The sequence below is a fragment of the Centropristis striata genome, chromosome 17, assembly GCF_030273125.1.
Source record: "Centropristis striata isolate RG_2023a ecotype Rhode Island chromosome 17, C.striata_1.0, whole genome shotgun sequence".
In the NCBI taxonomy this organism is placed as follows: Eukaryota; Metazoa; Chordata; class Actinopteri; order Perciformes; family Serranidae; genus Centropristis; species Centropristis striata.
Window position 1 is genome coordinate 4,126,791 of NC_081533.1, and position 17,736 is coordinate 4,144,526.

At 37.4% G+C, this 17,736-nt stretch overlaps 1 protein-coding gene across 1 annotated transcript; it reads right to left on the reverse strand.

Annotated features, from left to right (window-relative positions):
* Window positions 1–1,100: 1,100 nt before the first annotated feature.
* Window positions 1,101–17,332, reverse strand: ttc5 (tetratricopeptide repeat domain 5). The gene is made up of 9 exons (XM_059354733.1): window positions 17,023–17,332; window positions 14,984–15,116; window positions 13,431–13,642; window positions 12,450–12,600; window positions 11,043–11,134; window positions 10,753–10,956; window positions 9,046–9,260; window positions 4,476–4,620; window positions 1,101–1,542 (listed from the first exon to the last, which is right to left on the reverse strand). The coding sequence occupies exons 1-9, from the start codon at window positions 17,083–17,085 to the stop codon at window positions 1,423–1,425; spliced, it is 1,335 nt and encodes a 444-aa protein (XP_059210716.1). The 5' UTR covers window positions 17,086–17,332; the 3' UTR covers window positions 1,101–1,422.
* Window positions 17,333–17,736: the final 404 nt, after the last annotated feature.

A 17,736-nucleotide genomic window follows, 5' to 3' on the forward strand; every position in this document is an offset into this window, starting at 1 on the left:
ACGGCAGGAAAAAAAATGCCTGTAAAACCTCTGGATGATTTTAAAATAACCCCCTAAAGTTTTTTTTTGTAATTTTATGTCTTTTTTTTGGTAATTTTGTCTTTTTTTTGTAATTCTGTCTTTTTTTTAGTAATTTTATGTCTTCTTTTGTTAATTTTGTGTCTTTTTTGTGGTAATTTTGTGTCTTCTTTTGTTAATTTTGTCTTTTTTTGTGGTAATGTTGTGTCCTTTTTTTTGTAATTTTATGTCTTCTTTTGGTAATTTTGTGTCTTTTTGTAATTTTATGTCTTCTTTTGGTAATTTTGTGTCCTTTTTGGGTAATTCTGTTTTTTTTTTAACCCATTTAGGCCTAAAACGGCTGTAAAAAATGCCTGTAAAACCTCTGGGTGATTTTAAAATAACCCCCTAAAACCTGAAGTTTTTCTGTAAATTCAACAGAAGTGTCAACTCTTCCTGCTAAATAATAGATTTTTCAGCCTCCACAGCAGATAGAAATGAAATTCAAAAAGTATTTGAGAGCTTATAGCTGTTATATCTGAGCTCCCTCTGCTATAGTCGTCTTCACCATGATTTCAGTTCTGGAAAAGTCCCATGATGCATTGCGACACTCCCACATGTCTTCTGATGCATCTCATTGGCCAAGAGACCGAAAATAGGTGGAAAAAACTACAAATACTACAAAACGACGTATCCTCTTTCCCGGCTTTAATGGTAGAATAACGCAAGAGCGCCCCAACAGGTTTTAATGGTAGAAATGCGATAATGCTTTCCCGCCTTAAATGGGTTAAGGAACTAAACTGGTAAATAAAGCATTCATTTGCCCTCTGGACGGTCCTATTTCCCAAATTGGGAATTCATTCAAGTTTGGTGTGTTCAGTCCAGGCGGCAACCTCCTGGTCTGAGCAGGGAGGAAAACCAGGAAGTGCCTTAAGCTGCATCCAACTGAAAATTCCAGCAGGGGGCGCTGATGGTGGTTGCAGAAGCATTTTGAGACCCATGGTCTAGAGCAGGGGTGTCAAACTCTGGCCCGAGGGCCGAAGTTTTTCCACCTTCGGGCTGGTTGACCTTTGACCCACTTTAAAAACAACGACACAAACATTATGTTGAACTTTTCTTTTTTTAACTGAAGTCAGAATTCTGGCATCACATCGTCATCATCATCATCATCATCATCATCATCATCACAGGTTCGTTCATTTACAAAAAAGAGCTCCGGGTCGTCTCCACAGAAACGGAATACAAAAGAAAAGAAATCTTTATAAATATGAACAGAGTGTCTATCTAGAGACTAAAGTTACAGCTGACTTCTATTTACAACAGAAACGACACATAAAGACTTTGGAAAAACTTTCACAACTATCCAAATATTCTCCTTCAAAATCATTTTGGTCCTCTGGCCTCACGTCCTCTCGCCCGTTCAGCTCATTCGCTCTGCGGTTTGTAGCTGACGGAGGCCACGATCTGGCTTTGGACGTTCTGTTTCTTTCCGTTGACGATGAGGAGCAGAGGAGAGTCCACTCGTATACTTCTGAAGTCAAACGACTGCCGAGAGAGGAAACCACAAAGTCAGAGTGGGTAGAAAGACATCAGTGGGCCTGTCACACATTCTCAGGACCAGATGTTTTACCAGAAACTGTCCCGGTAAACGACAGTATCCATGAAGTCGTTTTAGGACCATTTCATGCCGCTGATATAATGAGATTAGAGCATAATATTTAAGAGCAGATATCTAGACATTTAACATGGTTTACTTGAGAATAAACAAAATCATTATGAAGATTATCATTATTTTTGGTCATTTTGTGTCTTTTTTTGTCATTTTTACATCTATTTTTGGTCAATTTGTTTCAATTTTGCCAATTTTGTGACATTTTTTGGTCATTTTTTACGTCTATTTTTGGTCATTTTGTGTCTTTTTAAGTAATTTTTACATCTACAGTCATGGAAACATTCTTGATAATAACCAAAATCATTATCAATAAAACCATGTTAAATGTCTAGATATCAGCTCTTAAATTAAACTCTTATCATCTATTTTTGTTGTTATCATTATATTTGTCCAAACAAATGTACCTTTAGTTGAACCAGACATTAAAATGAACAAGAAACTGAAGAAAACAAAGGTGGTCTTATAGTTTAATTTAAGAGCTGATATCTAGACATTTTCCATGGTTTTCTTGATAATAACCAAAATCATTATGAAGATTATCATTATTTTTGGTCATTTTGTGTCTTTTTTTTGTCATTTTTACATCTATTTTTGGTCAATTTGTGTATTTTTAAGTAATTTTCACCTCTACAGTCATGGAAACATTCTTGATAATAACCAAAATCATTATCAATAAAACCATGTTAAATATCTAGATATCAGCTCTTAAATTAAACTCTTATCATCTATTTTTGTTGTTATTATTATATTTGTCCTAACAAATGTACCTTTAGTTGTACCAGACATTAAAATGAACAAGAAATTAGAGAAAACAAGAGTGGTTTTATAGTTTAATTTAAGAGCTGATATCTAGACATTTTCCATGGTTTTATTGATTATAACCAAAATTATTCTCAAGAAAACCATGTTAAATGTCTATAATCAGCTATTACATTAAACTCTTATCAGATATTTTTGTTGTTATTATTATATTTGTCAAAAAATGTCCGAAATGTCCAAAAATGTACCTTTGGTTGTACCAGGAATTTTTAAAAATTGAACAAGAAATTGTTCATCTGGCAAATAACTCCATCTCTATGAAATGTTTCAAAAGATGTCTAAAAGCCCATTTAACTGTTGTTTTAAAATTCTTATTCACACACAAATACACTTTTATATCATGATATCATGTTCATATTTTGGTTTTCTTTTCATATATTTTGATAACAACAAAAATATCTGATAAGATTTTAATTTAAGAGCTGATATCTAGACATTTTCCATGGTTTTCTTGATAATGATTTTGGTTATTATGAAGAAAACCATGTTAAATGTCTAGATATCAGCTCTTAAATTAAACTCTTACTAGCTATTTTTGTTGCTATCATTATATTTGTACAAACAAATGTACCTTTAGTTGTACCAGGCATTAAAATGAACAAGAAATTGAAGAAAACAAAGGTGGTCTTATAGTATAATTTAAAAAAAAAAAAAAAAAAAAAATTTTTCAAAAAAATTTCCAAAATTGTACCTTCAGTTGTACAAGGATTTTTTCAAAAAATTAACAAGAAATTGTTCATCTGGCAAATAACTCCATCTCTATAAAATGTTTTAAAAGATGTCTAAAAGCCCATTTAACTGTTGTTTTAAAATTCTAATACAAATACACTTTTATAGCATGATATCATGTTCATATTTTGATTTTCTTTTCATATATTTTGAAAAACAACAAAAATATCTCATAAGAGTTTAATTTAAGAGCTGATATCTAGACATTTTCCATGGTTTTCTTGATAATGATTTTGAATATTATCAATAAAACCATGGAAAATGTCTAATCAGCTCTTAAATTAAACTCTTGTCATCTATTTTTGTTGTTATTATTATATTTGTACAAACAAATGTACCTTCAGTTGTACCAGGCATTAAAATGAACAAGAAATTGAAGAAAACAAGGGTGGTCTTATAGTATAATTTTTTAAAAATTAAAAAAAATTTTTTTTTTTTTTAAATGTCCAAAATGTCCAAAAATGTACCTTCAGTTGTACCAGGAATTTTTAAAAAAATTAACAAGAAATTGTTCATCTGGCAAATAACTCCATCTCTATGCAATATTTTAAAAGATGTCTAAAAGCCATTTAAATGTTGTTTTAAAATTCTAATACAAATACACTTTATAGCATGATATCATGTTCATATTTTGATTTTCTTTTAATATATTTTGAAAAACAACAAAAATATCTCATAAGAGTTTAATTTAAAAGCTGATATCTAGACATTTAACATGGTTTTCTTTATAATAATTTTGGTTATTATCAATAAAACCATGGAAAATGTCTATAATCAGCTCTTAAATTAAACTCTTGTCATCTATTTTTGTTGTTATTATTATATTTGTCAAAAAATGTCCGAAATGTCCAAAAATGTACCTTTAGTTGTACCAGGAATTTAAAAAAAATGACAAATGAAAACAAGAAATTGTTCATCTGGCAAATATTCTCAATAGCTTTAAATGATTCCTTGATCCAGAAAATGTAAATTTTAACACCAAGATTGACCTCCTGAGTGGCCTCGAAGATATAGCATTTCTCATAGACTTTATATGGCTGCCATCTCCGGTCGGCCATCTTGATGAAGTGGCTCCTACCAAAAATTGAAACCTATAGTGATAGAGAGCATGTGGAAAAAAAGTGGTGCTTTTGTCCGGCGTGTCCCCTTTATTTAGCTCAGCCGCCGGACTAGATCATGTTTTTCATGTCTGTAGTAATTATAGTGACAGGCCGAGACATTATTTTAACGTTTTGACCTGCAGCCATGAAACACTGACCTGGTCTTTATGCGTTATACTGTTTCTCTTGACTTGAGGCTCAGGAATGACGACAGTGTCTCCTATGAGGACGCCCCAGCTGTCTGCCGTGTTGTACACCATCACCACGATACACGTCTCCTCGCTGTCCACCATGCCGAACGTGCTGCAGCAAAAACACAGCAGGATTATATGACACCGCTCCAAAAAAAAAAAAAAAAAAAGTTTCTCTCCACTATTTCACCAAAACAGGTTTAGGTTTATTTATTTGCACAGTTAGAATGACATAAACTGACAAAGATAACATGTAGTGTAAAGTGCAGGAAGAGGCAGAAAACCAAGATGAACTTATTTAAAGCCTCCACCTAAAATGTCATAGTTATAAGAAAGTAACAAACTAATAATAGAAAAAACATATGTATAACATCAACAGCAACTTATAATGACAATAACAAAATAATAATAATTTAACTTTTTTTTGCTGTCATCTAAATCATAATATCGATATGAAAGATTTCTTATAAATCAGCTGGACTTTAAGGGGAAACATGGTTAGATTATCAATAGCAGAACCAATAAAATGATAGATAGAATGGCTTCCATAACATAAGTTTCACTAAAAGTTGACATAACCTACTCTGTGTATTCCCATCAAGATTTTTTTTTTCCACTATTACTATTGAAAAATAAATAAATCAGGTTTTATTATTTCTTTTCTCTTGAAATGAGGCCTTATTTTGTATAATTGACTAAAATTGACCAATAATAATTAAAAAATATATGAAAATTATATATCAATGTGTTGGTCATAAGTTGCCTTAAAAGGTGAAGAAAAAAAAAATTGAAGAAAAAAAAAGTGGTCTCATCATTTTTTCCATGACTGTCCAGTGAAAAGGTAAGTCTTGATGTGTATTAACTTGAACAAATTTGTATGACATTTATTTGATTTATTAGGGACCGAGCACTAACTGTGCGAGGACCCTATTGAAATTGGTCCGTTTTTTATTATTAGGGACCGAGCACTAACGGTGCGAGGACCCTATTGAAATTGAAGGAATTATTATTATTATTATTATTCCGGAAAATAAATCGCATTTTTGGGGCCTTTATCATATTCAAAAACTCACCATATTTGGAATATACATAAATCTCTGGTGAAATTTACGTATTCTTGTGGTCACGGGAATGGGCGTGGCACAATGACTCAACAGCGCCCCCTTGAAAGTCAAGAAAATTCAGCCCCTCGAACAGGAATGTCGTACAGACACGAAATTTTCCACGTACATGTATCATGGGAAGACGCACAAAAAAGTCTCAAGAACCCATACCCGAAAACGAACAGGAAGTCGGCCATCTTGGATTGAATATCGCACTTTTCATCGTTTTTGGCCATTTCCAGGTTGCATACTTTAACTAACTCCTCCTACAGATTTTACCCGATTGACTTCAAACTTGGTCAGTACCATCACAAGGCCTTTGGGATCAAAAGTTGTATAAATCTTTACCGACAGTCACACTATGTGGGCGTGGCATGGCGGCAAAATATGGCGTCTCGCCATAAAACACGAGATTGTTATAACTTTTCCATTCTTTGTCCGATCTTGTCCAAACTTCTCATGCTTCATCAGAGTCCGGCCCTTAACACTTCTACATAACAATATTTCATAAAGCCCCGCCCCTTATGCTTTATCCACGCCCCCTTTTACAAAATGACCACGTTGCGTATTTTACATAACTCCTCCAACAGATTTCGTACCATTGACTTCAAACTTGGTCAGTACCATTACAAGGCCTTTGGGATCAAAAGTTGTATAAATCTTCACCGCCTGTCACACTATGTGGGCGTGGCATGTCGGCAAAATATGGCGTTTCGCCATAACAGACGAGACTGTATAACTTGACCATACATTGTCCAATCTGTCCCAAATTTCACACACATGACTAGGGTCCAGCCCAGAACACATCCACATGTCATTATTGACACACAGTCATAGCGCCCCCTGCTGGCTACAGGAAGTAACTTGTTTTACACCTACCACAAGCATAGTGGTAGGAGACACGCAATTTGGTACGCATAGGGACTGAGCCTACAGCGCCGTGTCCGATGTGCCCTCCCCTGACGGCGCCTCCCCCGACGGCTCCACTTTGCGAGGGCCCGTTCAGTACTGCGCGCAGTCCTAGTTATACTTTTTTTTCCGAAAAATGAATCGCCTTTTTGAGGGCTTTATCATATTCAAAAACTCGCAATTTTTGGAATATACATAGATCTCCACTGAAATTTACGTATTCTAGTGGTCACGGGAATGGGCGTGGCAAAATGACTCAACAGCGCCCCCTTGAAAGTCAAGAAAATTCAGCCCCTCGCACAGGAATGTCGTAGAGACACAAAATTTGGTACATACATGTATCATGGCAAGACGCACCAAAAAGTCTCAAGAACCCATACCCTAAAACGTACAGGAAGTCGGCCATCTTGGATCGAAAATGGCGTTTCCTGCTGTTTTTGCCCATTTCCATGCCGCATACTTTAACAAACTCCTCCTACAGATTTCACCCGATTGACTTCAAACTTTGTCAGTAGCATCATGAGGCCTTTGGGATCAAAAGTTGTATAAAGCTTTACCGACGGTCACACTATGTGGGCGTGGCATGGCCGCAAAATATGGCGTCTCGCCATGAAACACTGGACTGTATAACTTCACCATACATTGTCTCATCAGGCCCAAAATTCTTACACGTGATAAGGGTCCACCTTTGAACACACCCACGTGTCAATATTGACACATAGTAATAGCGCCCCCTGCTGGCAACAGGAAGTAACAACTTTAACGCCTAGCCCCAGCAGGAGGTTTCACGTAGAGATACGAAATTTGGTACACATGTGCTTCATGTGGAGACGCACCAAAAAGCCTCTTGGACCAATACCTCAAACACAACAGGAAGTCCGCCATCTTGGTTTGAATATCACAGCATTCATTGTTTTTGGCTATTTCCATGACGCATACTTCAACGAACTCCTCCTACAGATTTCATCCAATTGACTTCAAACTTGGTCAGTACCATCACAAGGCCTTTGGGATCAAAAGTTGTATAAATCTTTACCGACGGTCACACTATGTGGGCGTGGCATGGCGGCAAAATATGGCGTCTCGCCATGAAACACAGGACTGTATAACTTGACCATACATTGTCCAATCTGTCCCAAATTTCACACACATGATTAGGGTTCAGCTCAGAACACACCCACGGGTCATTATTGACACACAGTCATAGCGCCCCCTGCTGGCTACAGGAAGTAACTTGTTTTACACCTACCACAAGCACAGTGGTAGGAGACACGCAATTTGGTACACATAGGGACTGAGCCAACAGCGCCGCGTCCGATGTGCCCTCCCCTGACAGCGCCTTCCCCGACGGCTCCACTCTGCGAGGGCCCGTTCAGTACTGCGCGCAGTCCTAGTTTAATATTTAGTTTAGCCCTAGACAATGTGGTAACAAATGTATTATTCTGGCAGTTGACATATAATTGAAATGTCCTTTCAGTCTGTGTGACATGTGACACTATTCCTAGATTACACTACAGCAGGGGTCTCAAACTCTAATTACCTGGGGGCCGCTGGAGGCACTATCAAAATGGCCAAAACAAAGAGACAAAATTACTTTTTAAAAAAAGACACAAAATTACAAAAAAAGACACAAAATTACAAAAAAAAAGACACAAAATTACAAAAAAAAAGACACAAAATTACAAAAAAAACACAAAATTATAAAAAAAGACACAAAATTATTTTTAAAAGACACAGAATTACCAAAAAAGACAAAATTATTTAAAAAAAGACACAAAATATATTTTTTAAAAAGACACAATTATTTAAAAGACACAAATTTATTTAAAAAGACACAAAATGACCAAAAAAAAGACACAAAATTATTTTAAAAAGACATAAAATTACCAAAAAAAGACACAAAATTACCAAAAAAAGTAATTAAAGGGACCTTCCACACACAACACGGTAAAGTGCCATTCATATAAAGCTCACATTAAACTTTCATATCAAGGTGGGGGCCACAAAATATCGTCACGAGGGCCACAATTGGCCCGCGGGCCACGAGTTTGAGACCCCTGCACTACAATGTACTCTTAGTAAATCCTGAGGCAGTTGTTGTATTTGATACTACTTAATTAATTAATCAAGAACATTTTATTTAACTAGGCCAAGTTACTGAAACCATGTCCTTATTATTATTATTACTACTTTTATTATTATTACTATTATTATTACTTTTAGATGGAAGTTCTCATGTTATTGTCACACGAGATCTAAAGTAAAAAATCTAAGAACGAAGTGAAAAAAAACTAAGAACTTCCTAAGACAGACGACAATTATTAAGAAATAAAATAGTCGATTGCATTTAAGAACATTCTTAGGAAAATCTTATTATTATCCTCAAGAATTTTCTTAAGTTTTATCTGAAGAACACATTGTGAATCTGGCTCCAGATCACTAATCCTCTTATTATACAGATAGATTTACTTGTTTTCCTGCAATACAATCAAACAGCTATTCATGATGAATGAAGGTGTACTCACAAGGCCATGCGGCCCTCAGACGCCAGGCTGAACACCACCTTGCCGAGCGCCGCCACCCCGGCGTTGTGTCCGTGAGAGAGGGACGAGAGGGTCCGGGGCTCCAGGCTGCCCACGCGGCCGGCCGGGGAGCGGAACTGAGGCGAGGAGCAGGGACCCAAGGAGGACGTGGTGAGGTTAGAGAGCATCGTCCTCAACCGCCGAGCCTTCACCTTCCCCTGGAGACACCAGAGAGAGGCTGGAGGTGAGCTGAGCTCTGCTGCCCCCTGCTGCTCAACTATCAGTCTTTGGGTCATCTTCAGGACAATATACTACCATGATAAACCAGAGCATCGTTGTATCCATGTTGTGTTAGTTTTATTACCATATTAGAGCAGAATAAGTACATCCTTTTCCACAGCAATACATTTTTAAATCATACTGCCTGTCAAGCAGCTTTACTTTAAACACAGCACAAAAAAGCACAAAAGACGCATGTAAACGACATGATATTGAGTCCAGAAAAAACTATCACCTCCATTTTTATATATTGAACAAGAGTCGATATAGTTATTATCGTGATAGGCATATATATATATATATATATATATATATAAGTATGTAAAAGAGACAAGATATTGTGTATGTGTATATATATATATATATATATATATATATATATATATATATATATATACACAATATCTCCATAGAGTAACATTGTGGGGATTTTTTTGCATGTTTTCGCAGAATAATTTGAAAACCGTTTGCTGAGACCCTTAGAAAACAAAATACATTTTTCTCTCCCTCTGCACTCTAGCGATGATGTCATCCACTCTAGCCTCTCCATAGGTTACAATGGGGGGGGGGGTTTAGCGTGTTTTTCCGAATAATTTGAAAATCGTAGAAAAGTCATAGCACACTTGTCATGGCTGAGCCGGTCGATTTGATACCTCAAGCACACTCAATAAGTATACAAACTGGATGAGGACTTTAATGTGACTGCCTTCAGTGTTGTGTTTTGTTGTTATTTGTTTTTCTTTGCAGGACTAATAGAAATTCTCTGATCTAAATAGTTTCATATACTATTGTTGCCTGACAGGAATCTAAACATGTTTGTGTGTTGAACTGCTGATGTGAAGGAAGAGACACCTCGTCTTCTAGGAACCCCTGTTCTACCTGGTTCTACCTGGTTCTCTACCTGGTTCTCTACCTGGTTCTACCTGGTTCTCTACCTGGTTCTACCTGGTTCTCTACCTTGTTCTACCTGGTTCTCTACCTTGTTCTACCTGGTTCTCTACCTGGTTCTACCTGGTTCTCTACCTTGTTCTACCTGGTTCTCTACCTGGTTCTACCTGGTTCTCTACCTGGTTCTACCTGGTTCTCTACCTGGTTCTACCTGGTTCTCTACCTTGTTCTACCTGGTTCTCTACCTGGTTCTACCTGGTTCTCTACCTTGTTCTACCTGGTTCTCTACCATGTTCTACCTGGTTCTCTACCTTGTTCTACCTGGTTCTCTACCTGGTTCTCTACCTTGGTCTACCTGGTTCTCTACCTTGTTCTACCTGGTTCTCTACCATGTTCTACCTGGTTCTCTACCCTGTTCTACCTGGTTCTCTACCTTGTTCTACCTGGTTCTCTACCATGTTCTACCTGGTTCTCTACCATGTTCTACCTGGTTCTCTACCTTGTTCTACCTGGTTCTCTACCATGTTCTACCTGGTTCTGTACCTTGTTCTGTATGAGCTCCGTGACTTTCTCCAGGTACTGCAGCAGCTGCTTCTCCCTGTCCGGAGGCTCCTCCCAGCCCGGGTCGAGCGCCGCGGCCCGGCTGTACCCGCTGAGCGCCGAGCCGAACATCTCCTCGTACTGGAACAGGGTGGAGCGGTTGAAGTGCAGCTCGGGGTAACAGGAGGCAGCTCTCTCCACCTTCTCCTACAGACCAGGAGAGAGGAGTACAGAACACTAGTTAGTCTGTGGAGGAGGATTGATAAGAGGCGTGCTGAACGCTCCGTACGTACAGACTGAGCGTAGGCGCTGAGAGCTTGTTGGGACAGCTGAGGGTTCTGTCCGCAGGTGAAGAACAACGACACGTTGGCGTTTCCCAGGATGTCTGAAGAAAAAACAAGAATTATACAATCACTATTAAAGCTTCTTCCTCTAGTTCTACTTTGTTTACTAACTAATAGGACTGTCACCATAACACATTATTAGGACGATACATTTTCCCAGAAACTATGACGATAAACGATTGTATTGTTAAAATTACCTGGGGGCCGCTGGAGGCATCAAAATGACCCAAAAAAAAAGACATAAAAATTATTTTAAAAAAAGACAAAAAATGACCAAAAAACACTACTTAAAAAAGACACAAAATGACCAAAACATACACAGAATTACCAAAAAAGACACAAAGTTACTGAAAAAACACTACTTAAAAAAGACACAAAATGACCAAAAGAAAAGACACAAAATTACAAAAAAAGACACAAAATTACCAAAAAAGACACACAATTAAAAAAGACACAAAATTACAAAAAAAGACACAAAATTACCAAAAAAGACACACAATTAAAAAAGACAAAGTTACTGAAAAAACACTACTTAAAAAAGACACAAAATGACCAAAAAAAAGACACAATATGACCAAAAAAAGACACAAAATTACCCAAGAAGACACACAATTAAAAAAGACACAAAATTACAAAAAAAAAGACACAAAATGACCAAAACATACACAGAATTACCAAAAAAGACACACAATTAAAAAAGACACAAAGTTACTGAAAAAACACTACTTAAAAAAAGACACAAAATGACCAAAAGAAAAGACACAAAATGACAAAAAAAGACACAAAATTACCAAAAAAGACACACAATTAAAAAAGACACAAAATTACAAAAAAAGACACAAAATGACCAAAAAAGACACACAATTAAAAAAAGACAAAGTTACTGAAAAACACTACTTAAAAAAGACACAAAATGACCAAAAAAAAGACACAAAATTACCAAAAAAGACACAAAGTTACTGAAAAAAAACCCTACTTAAAAAAGACACAAATGACAAAAAAAGACACAAAATGACCAAAAAATACACAGAATTACTAATGACGTATTATTTGAAGGTGTTGTTCATTAAATGTCTTGTTCAGCGTTTGTTTGGACTAACAGACGCTCCAAGGAGTCGCTGCTTAGTTCTCTGAGTCAGTAACCAACATTTAGTTTTTGCCGCCTCCCTGCAGTTTGACTGACAGGAGACGGAAAGAAGCAGCACGACTCAATGTTGATGTAAACAAACACAAATATAAACGACAACTTATCAAGTCCGGAAAAACTAACGTGTCCATTTTTGTTCATTGAACGATAAGTCAGTTGATATATTGATTAAGGCGCCAGCCTGCTAACTAAAGAGGCTCTGTACTCACACCAGGACGTCCCGTCTGTGACGTCCAGCTGGACGGCCTGGCGGGCCAGCTCCACGCTCTCCATCACCTGCTTGTCGTGAGCGTCGCTGTTGGCGGCCGGCAGCTGTCTCAGCACCATGGACAGGTTACGGAGGGACACTTTGTTCTTGCTCTACAGAGGACGGACGTACAGCACAAGACAGGAGTTAGTGAGTGAAACCTGAATCTGAGATTCATCAAAAAACAGTTTCTCTCAACATAAAGTGACACATAAACATGTTGACATGCAGTAGAGTTATGAATCAGCGTTTCGGCCCTTTGACACAATTTTATCCAGATACTTGAGTCACGATACGATATTATTGTGATTTTAAGCATTTTGCGATATGGTTAGTATTACGATACAATATATTACGATTTAACTGTTTAACTGCATCTTGTGTCCACAAAATTCAATTTTGTTTCTGTGTGTGTGTGTGTTTGTTCCTGTCTGTCTGTGTTTGTGTGTGTGTGTGTGTGTGTGTGTGTGTGTGTTTGTTCCTGTCTGTCTGTGTGTGTGTGTGTGTGTGTGTGTGTGTGTGTGTGTGTGTGTGTTCTGTAACACATATAAACAGCCATTCCAGCTGTTTATATGTTATTTTAATAAATAAAAAAATATAATACATCTTGATTATCTCATTGCAATGTTTTGTTAACAGCCTGAAAGTATATTTTATTTGTCTTGGTTGTCGTTTATTTATTTATGTTTTATTTATCTAGGATATTTTAATATTTCTTTTCCACATTTCAATTCCCACATTTAATATTCTCCAGATTTAAAAATGCATTGCTGTGGAAAAGGATGTACTTATTATGCTCTAATATGGTTATAAAACTAAAACAACATCGATAGTTTCTGGGAAAATATATCGTCCTAAAAACCGTGTTCTGGTGACAGGCCTAGTTGTGTGTTGCTGAAATGATTCATGGCCTTTATGTCTCTCCCTCTCCGTGTGAACGGACCTGCTGCAGGGCTCCTGTGAAGCAGTTTTTGGCTCCGATCAGGTCTCCTTTCTTCCAGAACTGCTCCCCCAGCGTGTTCCAGCCCTCCACCAGGCCCGGCTCCAGCTTCACCGCCCGCGAGAGACACTCTTCTGCTGCAGCGCTGAAGTCTGGAGCCACGTTCAGACACCGGCCCTTCTGCAGCAGGAACTCTGCTCTGTGTTTAAAAAGGTCTGTGGGGAACCGTAACACAAGATAAAGGAAGTGGGGATGATGTTCTGTAAACTAGAACATTTCTAAAGACATTCTGAGTGTGTTCACCCGTAAATTATTAGAGTTACTATTTGAACTGTTTTCACAATGGAAAAGAGGAGGAAGTCATGTAAGATACTAAAGCAGGTGTGTGTGTGTTTCTGTGTGTGTGTGTGTTTCTGTTTCTGTTTGTCTGTCTATGTGTGTGTGGTCTGTCTGTGTGTGTGTGTGTGTGTGTGTGTGTGTGTGTGTGTGTGTGCGTGCGTGTGTGTGTTTCTGTGTGCGTGTGTGTGTGTGTGTGTGCGTGCGTGTGTGTGTGTTTCTGTCTGTGTGTGTGTGTGTGTGTGTGTTTCTGTGTGTGTGTGTGTGTGTGTGTGCGTGTGTTTCTGTGTGTGTGTGTGTGTGTGTGTGTGCGTGCGTGTGTGTGTGTGTTTCTGTTTGTCTGTCTATGTGTGTGTGTGTGTGTTCTGTCTGTCTGTCTGTCTGTGTTTATGTGTGTGTGTTTTTTGTGTCTGTGTGTGTGTGTGTGTTTCTGTCTGTGTGTGTGTGTGTGTGTGTGTGTGTGTGTTTCTGTCTGTGTGTGTGTGTGTGTGTGTGTGAGTGTGTGTTTCTGTCTGTGTGTGTGTGTGTGTTCTGTCTGTCTGTCTGTCTGTGTTTATGTGTGTGTGTTTTTTGTGTCTGTGTGTGTGTGTGTGTGTGTGTGTGTGTGTGTGTGTGTTTCTGTCTGTGTGTGTGTGTGTGTGTGTGTTTCTGTCTGTGTGTGTGTGTGTGTGTGTGTGTGTGTGTGTGTGAGTGTGTGTTTCTGTCTGTGTGTGTGTGTGTGTGTGTGTGTGTGTGTGTTCTGTCTGTCTGTCTGTCTGTCTGTCTGTCTGTCTGTGTTTATGTGTGTGTGTTTTTTGTGTTTGTGTGTGTTTCTGTGTGTGTGTGTGTGTGTGTGTCTGTCTGTCTGTCATTTGACACCAATGAGATAGACATGAAAACAGTTAAGAAGTATCTCTTGAACAGAAAGCATTTTTGTCAAAACCATAATTCCTATAATTGATCCTCTCTAATTGATCCACTCTAGCGATGATGTCATCCACTCTAGACTCTCCATAGGGTTACATTGGGGGAATTTCTGGCGGGTTTTTGCAGAATAATTTGTAAACCGTTTGCCGAAACCCTTAGAAAAGTCATAGCACACTTGTCATGGGCGAGTTTTTGCGACCAAAAAACAAACAAAAAACACTGAAGAAACAGAAGATTTAAATCTAGGATAAATAGTAGAAAGTGTGCTCTTTGAAGCACACTCAATTAAAGACACACTGAAGTGCAGCATTCACCTTCTTTCTCCTCCAGCTTCTTCAAAGTCTTTTCGATCTCCTGTGCGACATCGCTTTGTTTCCTCCCAGCTTCTTCAACACTGTGAGTCTCAAAATAACAATCTCTGAAGTTATACAGTTCATCCACCAGCTCCTGAGAGGGGAGGGGCAAGGAGAGGGAGGGGAGGGGGGAGGGAAAGTAAAAAAAAAAAAGATTGGGAGTTCTTGACAGTTAAAAATAGACCAAAGGCACATTTGAATCTGCCCCGTACTACAATACAGAGTTGGTGAAGAAACTAGGGCGAGTATTAGACATCTATTAAGATGCACCAATATAACAGAATACTTTTATTGTCTTATACCCACTTTTGTGCTCTTGTTTTCTAAAAGTAAATCACATAATAAGTCTGTCATAAAAAGTCTAAATATGGAGCTGTTTAAATGATGGAAGGAGCTGCACAAACAAGAATGTGCGAGCTTAAAGTATTAATATCTGAAATGTGCAAGATAATGTGGCTGTGATTTACGTGAATGTAACATATAGATATATAAATACTTGGTCACACTTTATATTAGGGAACACATATTCAACATTATTTAGTTGCTTATTAGCATGTAAATAAGTAACATATTGGCTCTTAATTAGTCATTATTAAGTAGTTATTAATGCCTTATTCTGCATGGCCTTATTATACAACCAGTAAGACATTAACTAAGAGTTTTCCCTCAATAACCTCAATTATTGATTATTAGTAGTAAGTAAGGAAGTTGTTGTATATGAGTTATGATCTTAATATGCTTTACTTTGACCTGACTGGCTCCTTTGACATTGCATTTGACATTAAAATCATCCAATCATACCAAAGCATGGCCTCCTCCAGAACAAGGCATTAATAACTACTTAATAATGACTAATTAAGAGCCAATGTGTTACTTATTAGCATGCTAATAAGCAACTCATTAATGTTGAATATGTGTTCCCTGATATAAAGTGTTACCAAATACTTTTATGTGACTGTTCAAAGCAGAAATATTCGCTATTTTTGTTGTTATCATTATATTTGTATATTTATTACATATTTGTATTCATACTAAATGTCCTGAAATGTACATGTAGTTGTACCAGGCGTTAAAATGAACAAGAAATTTTAGAAAAAGGGTGGTATAATCATTTTCCCCATGACTGTAGGTCTAAAAATCTATATATTAAATTGGTTTCATCCAGCTTTGAAGATAAGATAAGATATACTTTATTCATCACAGCAGAGAAATTTAGGTATTCCAGCAGCCAACATACACACAACACAACACAACACAACACATGTATATATACATATTCCACCTATACAAAACATAACATGAGCCCACAATACAAAGCCTAGGATAGAAACAGTGGGATGGATGGTCCATGTGCATTAGTAGCTAGTAACAGTTACAGCAAGTGTGCAAATATACAGGTGTGTAACTAAACAGGTGTGCAAATATGCATGTGCAAAAATACAGTTCGATGTATACATACAGTAGAAGCAGCTTAAGCTAAAGTTTAAATAAATATTCTTCTGTCCTTACTAAAAGGGAAGTCATTATAAAGTGCAATTGCAGTAGGTAAGTAAAGTGAAATAGTAAAACGCCTGAGTGCCCGTTTGAAATACATTTAAACATGCGCAGAATTATTATTAAAGGGTGATTTATGCATGAAATATTCTCCTGATTTAATCTCCAGCCCATCCTTGGTGCATTGAGCCTTGAGGCACACTGACAATCTGGTGACTCAGCAAAAGAGTGGAAACATGCACAAGAAAGCTCGTGAAGCTGATTGTTTCCTGTGGTAACACTGGAGACTTTAAATTCATCCTAACCATATAATATCATCTTATTATTACACATTTGACTCAGTAATAAGGGCTGAATACTGGATCAGCTTTGTTAGCATGTAGTGGCAGTTGGAGCCAGTTGCTATAGAAACAGAACACAGCAGCGACCTCGTGAAGCTAAACACGAGGGCTCGGATTCTTTATAAGAATAAGATATTATTGTTGAGATATAACTGAGAACATTACCTTCATCACCTGTAGTTCGTCTCTCTGCCTCCCAGACTCTCCACTCTTCTCCTCCTCCGCCATCTTTTTAACGTTCAGTTAGCTGACAGCAGCAACAAGAAGCCTGCTAGCGGAGAAAACAGCCGCGAGACGCACCAAGTTAAGAGCCTGGTGTTAAATACAATATTATGTTGCACTTATGACGATAGAAAACATTTATTGGCTGAAATTGCGCTGAATTTAGGCACAGCGGGAAATGGGGCTTTTAATTTCAGAGACGCCGGAAGTTGGAGTTGTCCGCTCGCAAAATGATTCCGACGAACAACAAACACTGAACCCTCTGGGGTCTATGATGGTGGCATCAGATAATATGACGTTTAACAAAAAAACTAGGACACATGGAGCGCTGCTTTCAACTTCACCCCAAAGTACAGACTTGAAACTTTCTCCCAATTTTTGTTTGACATTCCTAGGTCATGTAAAACCAAAGATATGATTTAATTTGATAGTACAGAAATATTTGATTATTTCACACATCGTTTGTTTTGAAGAGTTGCAGCATACAAGGAAAAAAAGCCTATAAATATACATATTTTTATGGGACTTTTTGTATATTGTTTTATTATAATTAAATTTAACATTGTTAGATATTCATATTTGTATCCTATGTTAACATTTTCAAGTTCCAAAACAGTTCATTGTGCATATTTGTGATTTTTATTGTAGTGAATAGTA

What these genes read in the sequence shown, in the direction of transcription:
- ttc5 (XM_059354733.1), bottom strand. Translation starts at nt 17,085, where the DNA reads ATGGCGGAGGAGGAGAAGAGTGGAGAGTCTGGGAGGCAGAGAGACGAA. An exon ending in TCTGAGGGCCGCATGGCCTT is followed by an intron (nt 4,621 to 9,045) that starts GTGAGTACACCT and finishes TTTTTGCTGCAG; the next exon opens with CACGTTCGGCATGGTGGACA. An exon ending in GTATAACGCATAAAGACCAG is followed by an intron (nt 1,543 to 4,475) that starts GTCAGTGTTTCA and finishes CTCTCTCGGCAG; the next exon opens with TCGTTTGACTTCAGAAGTAT.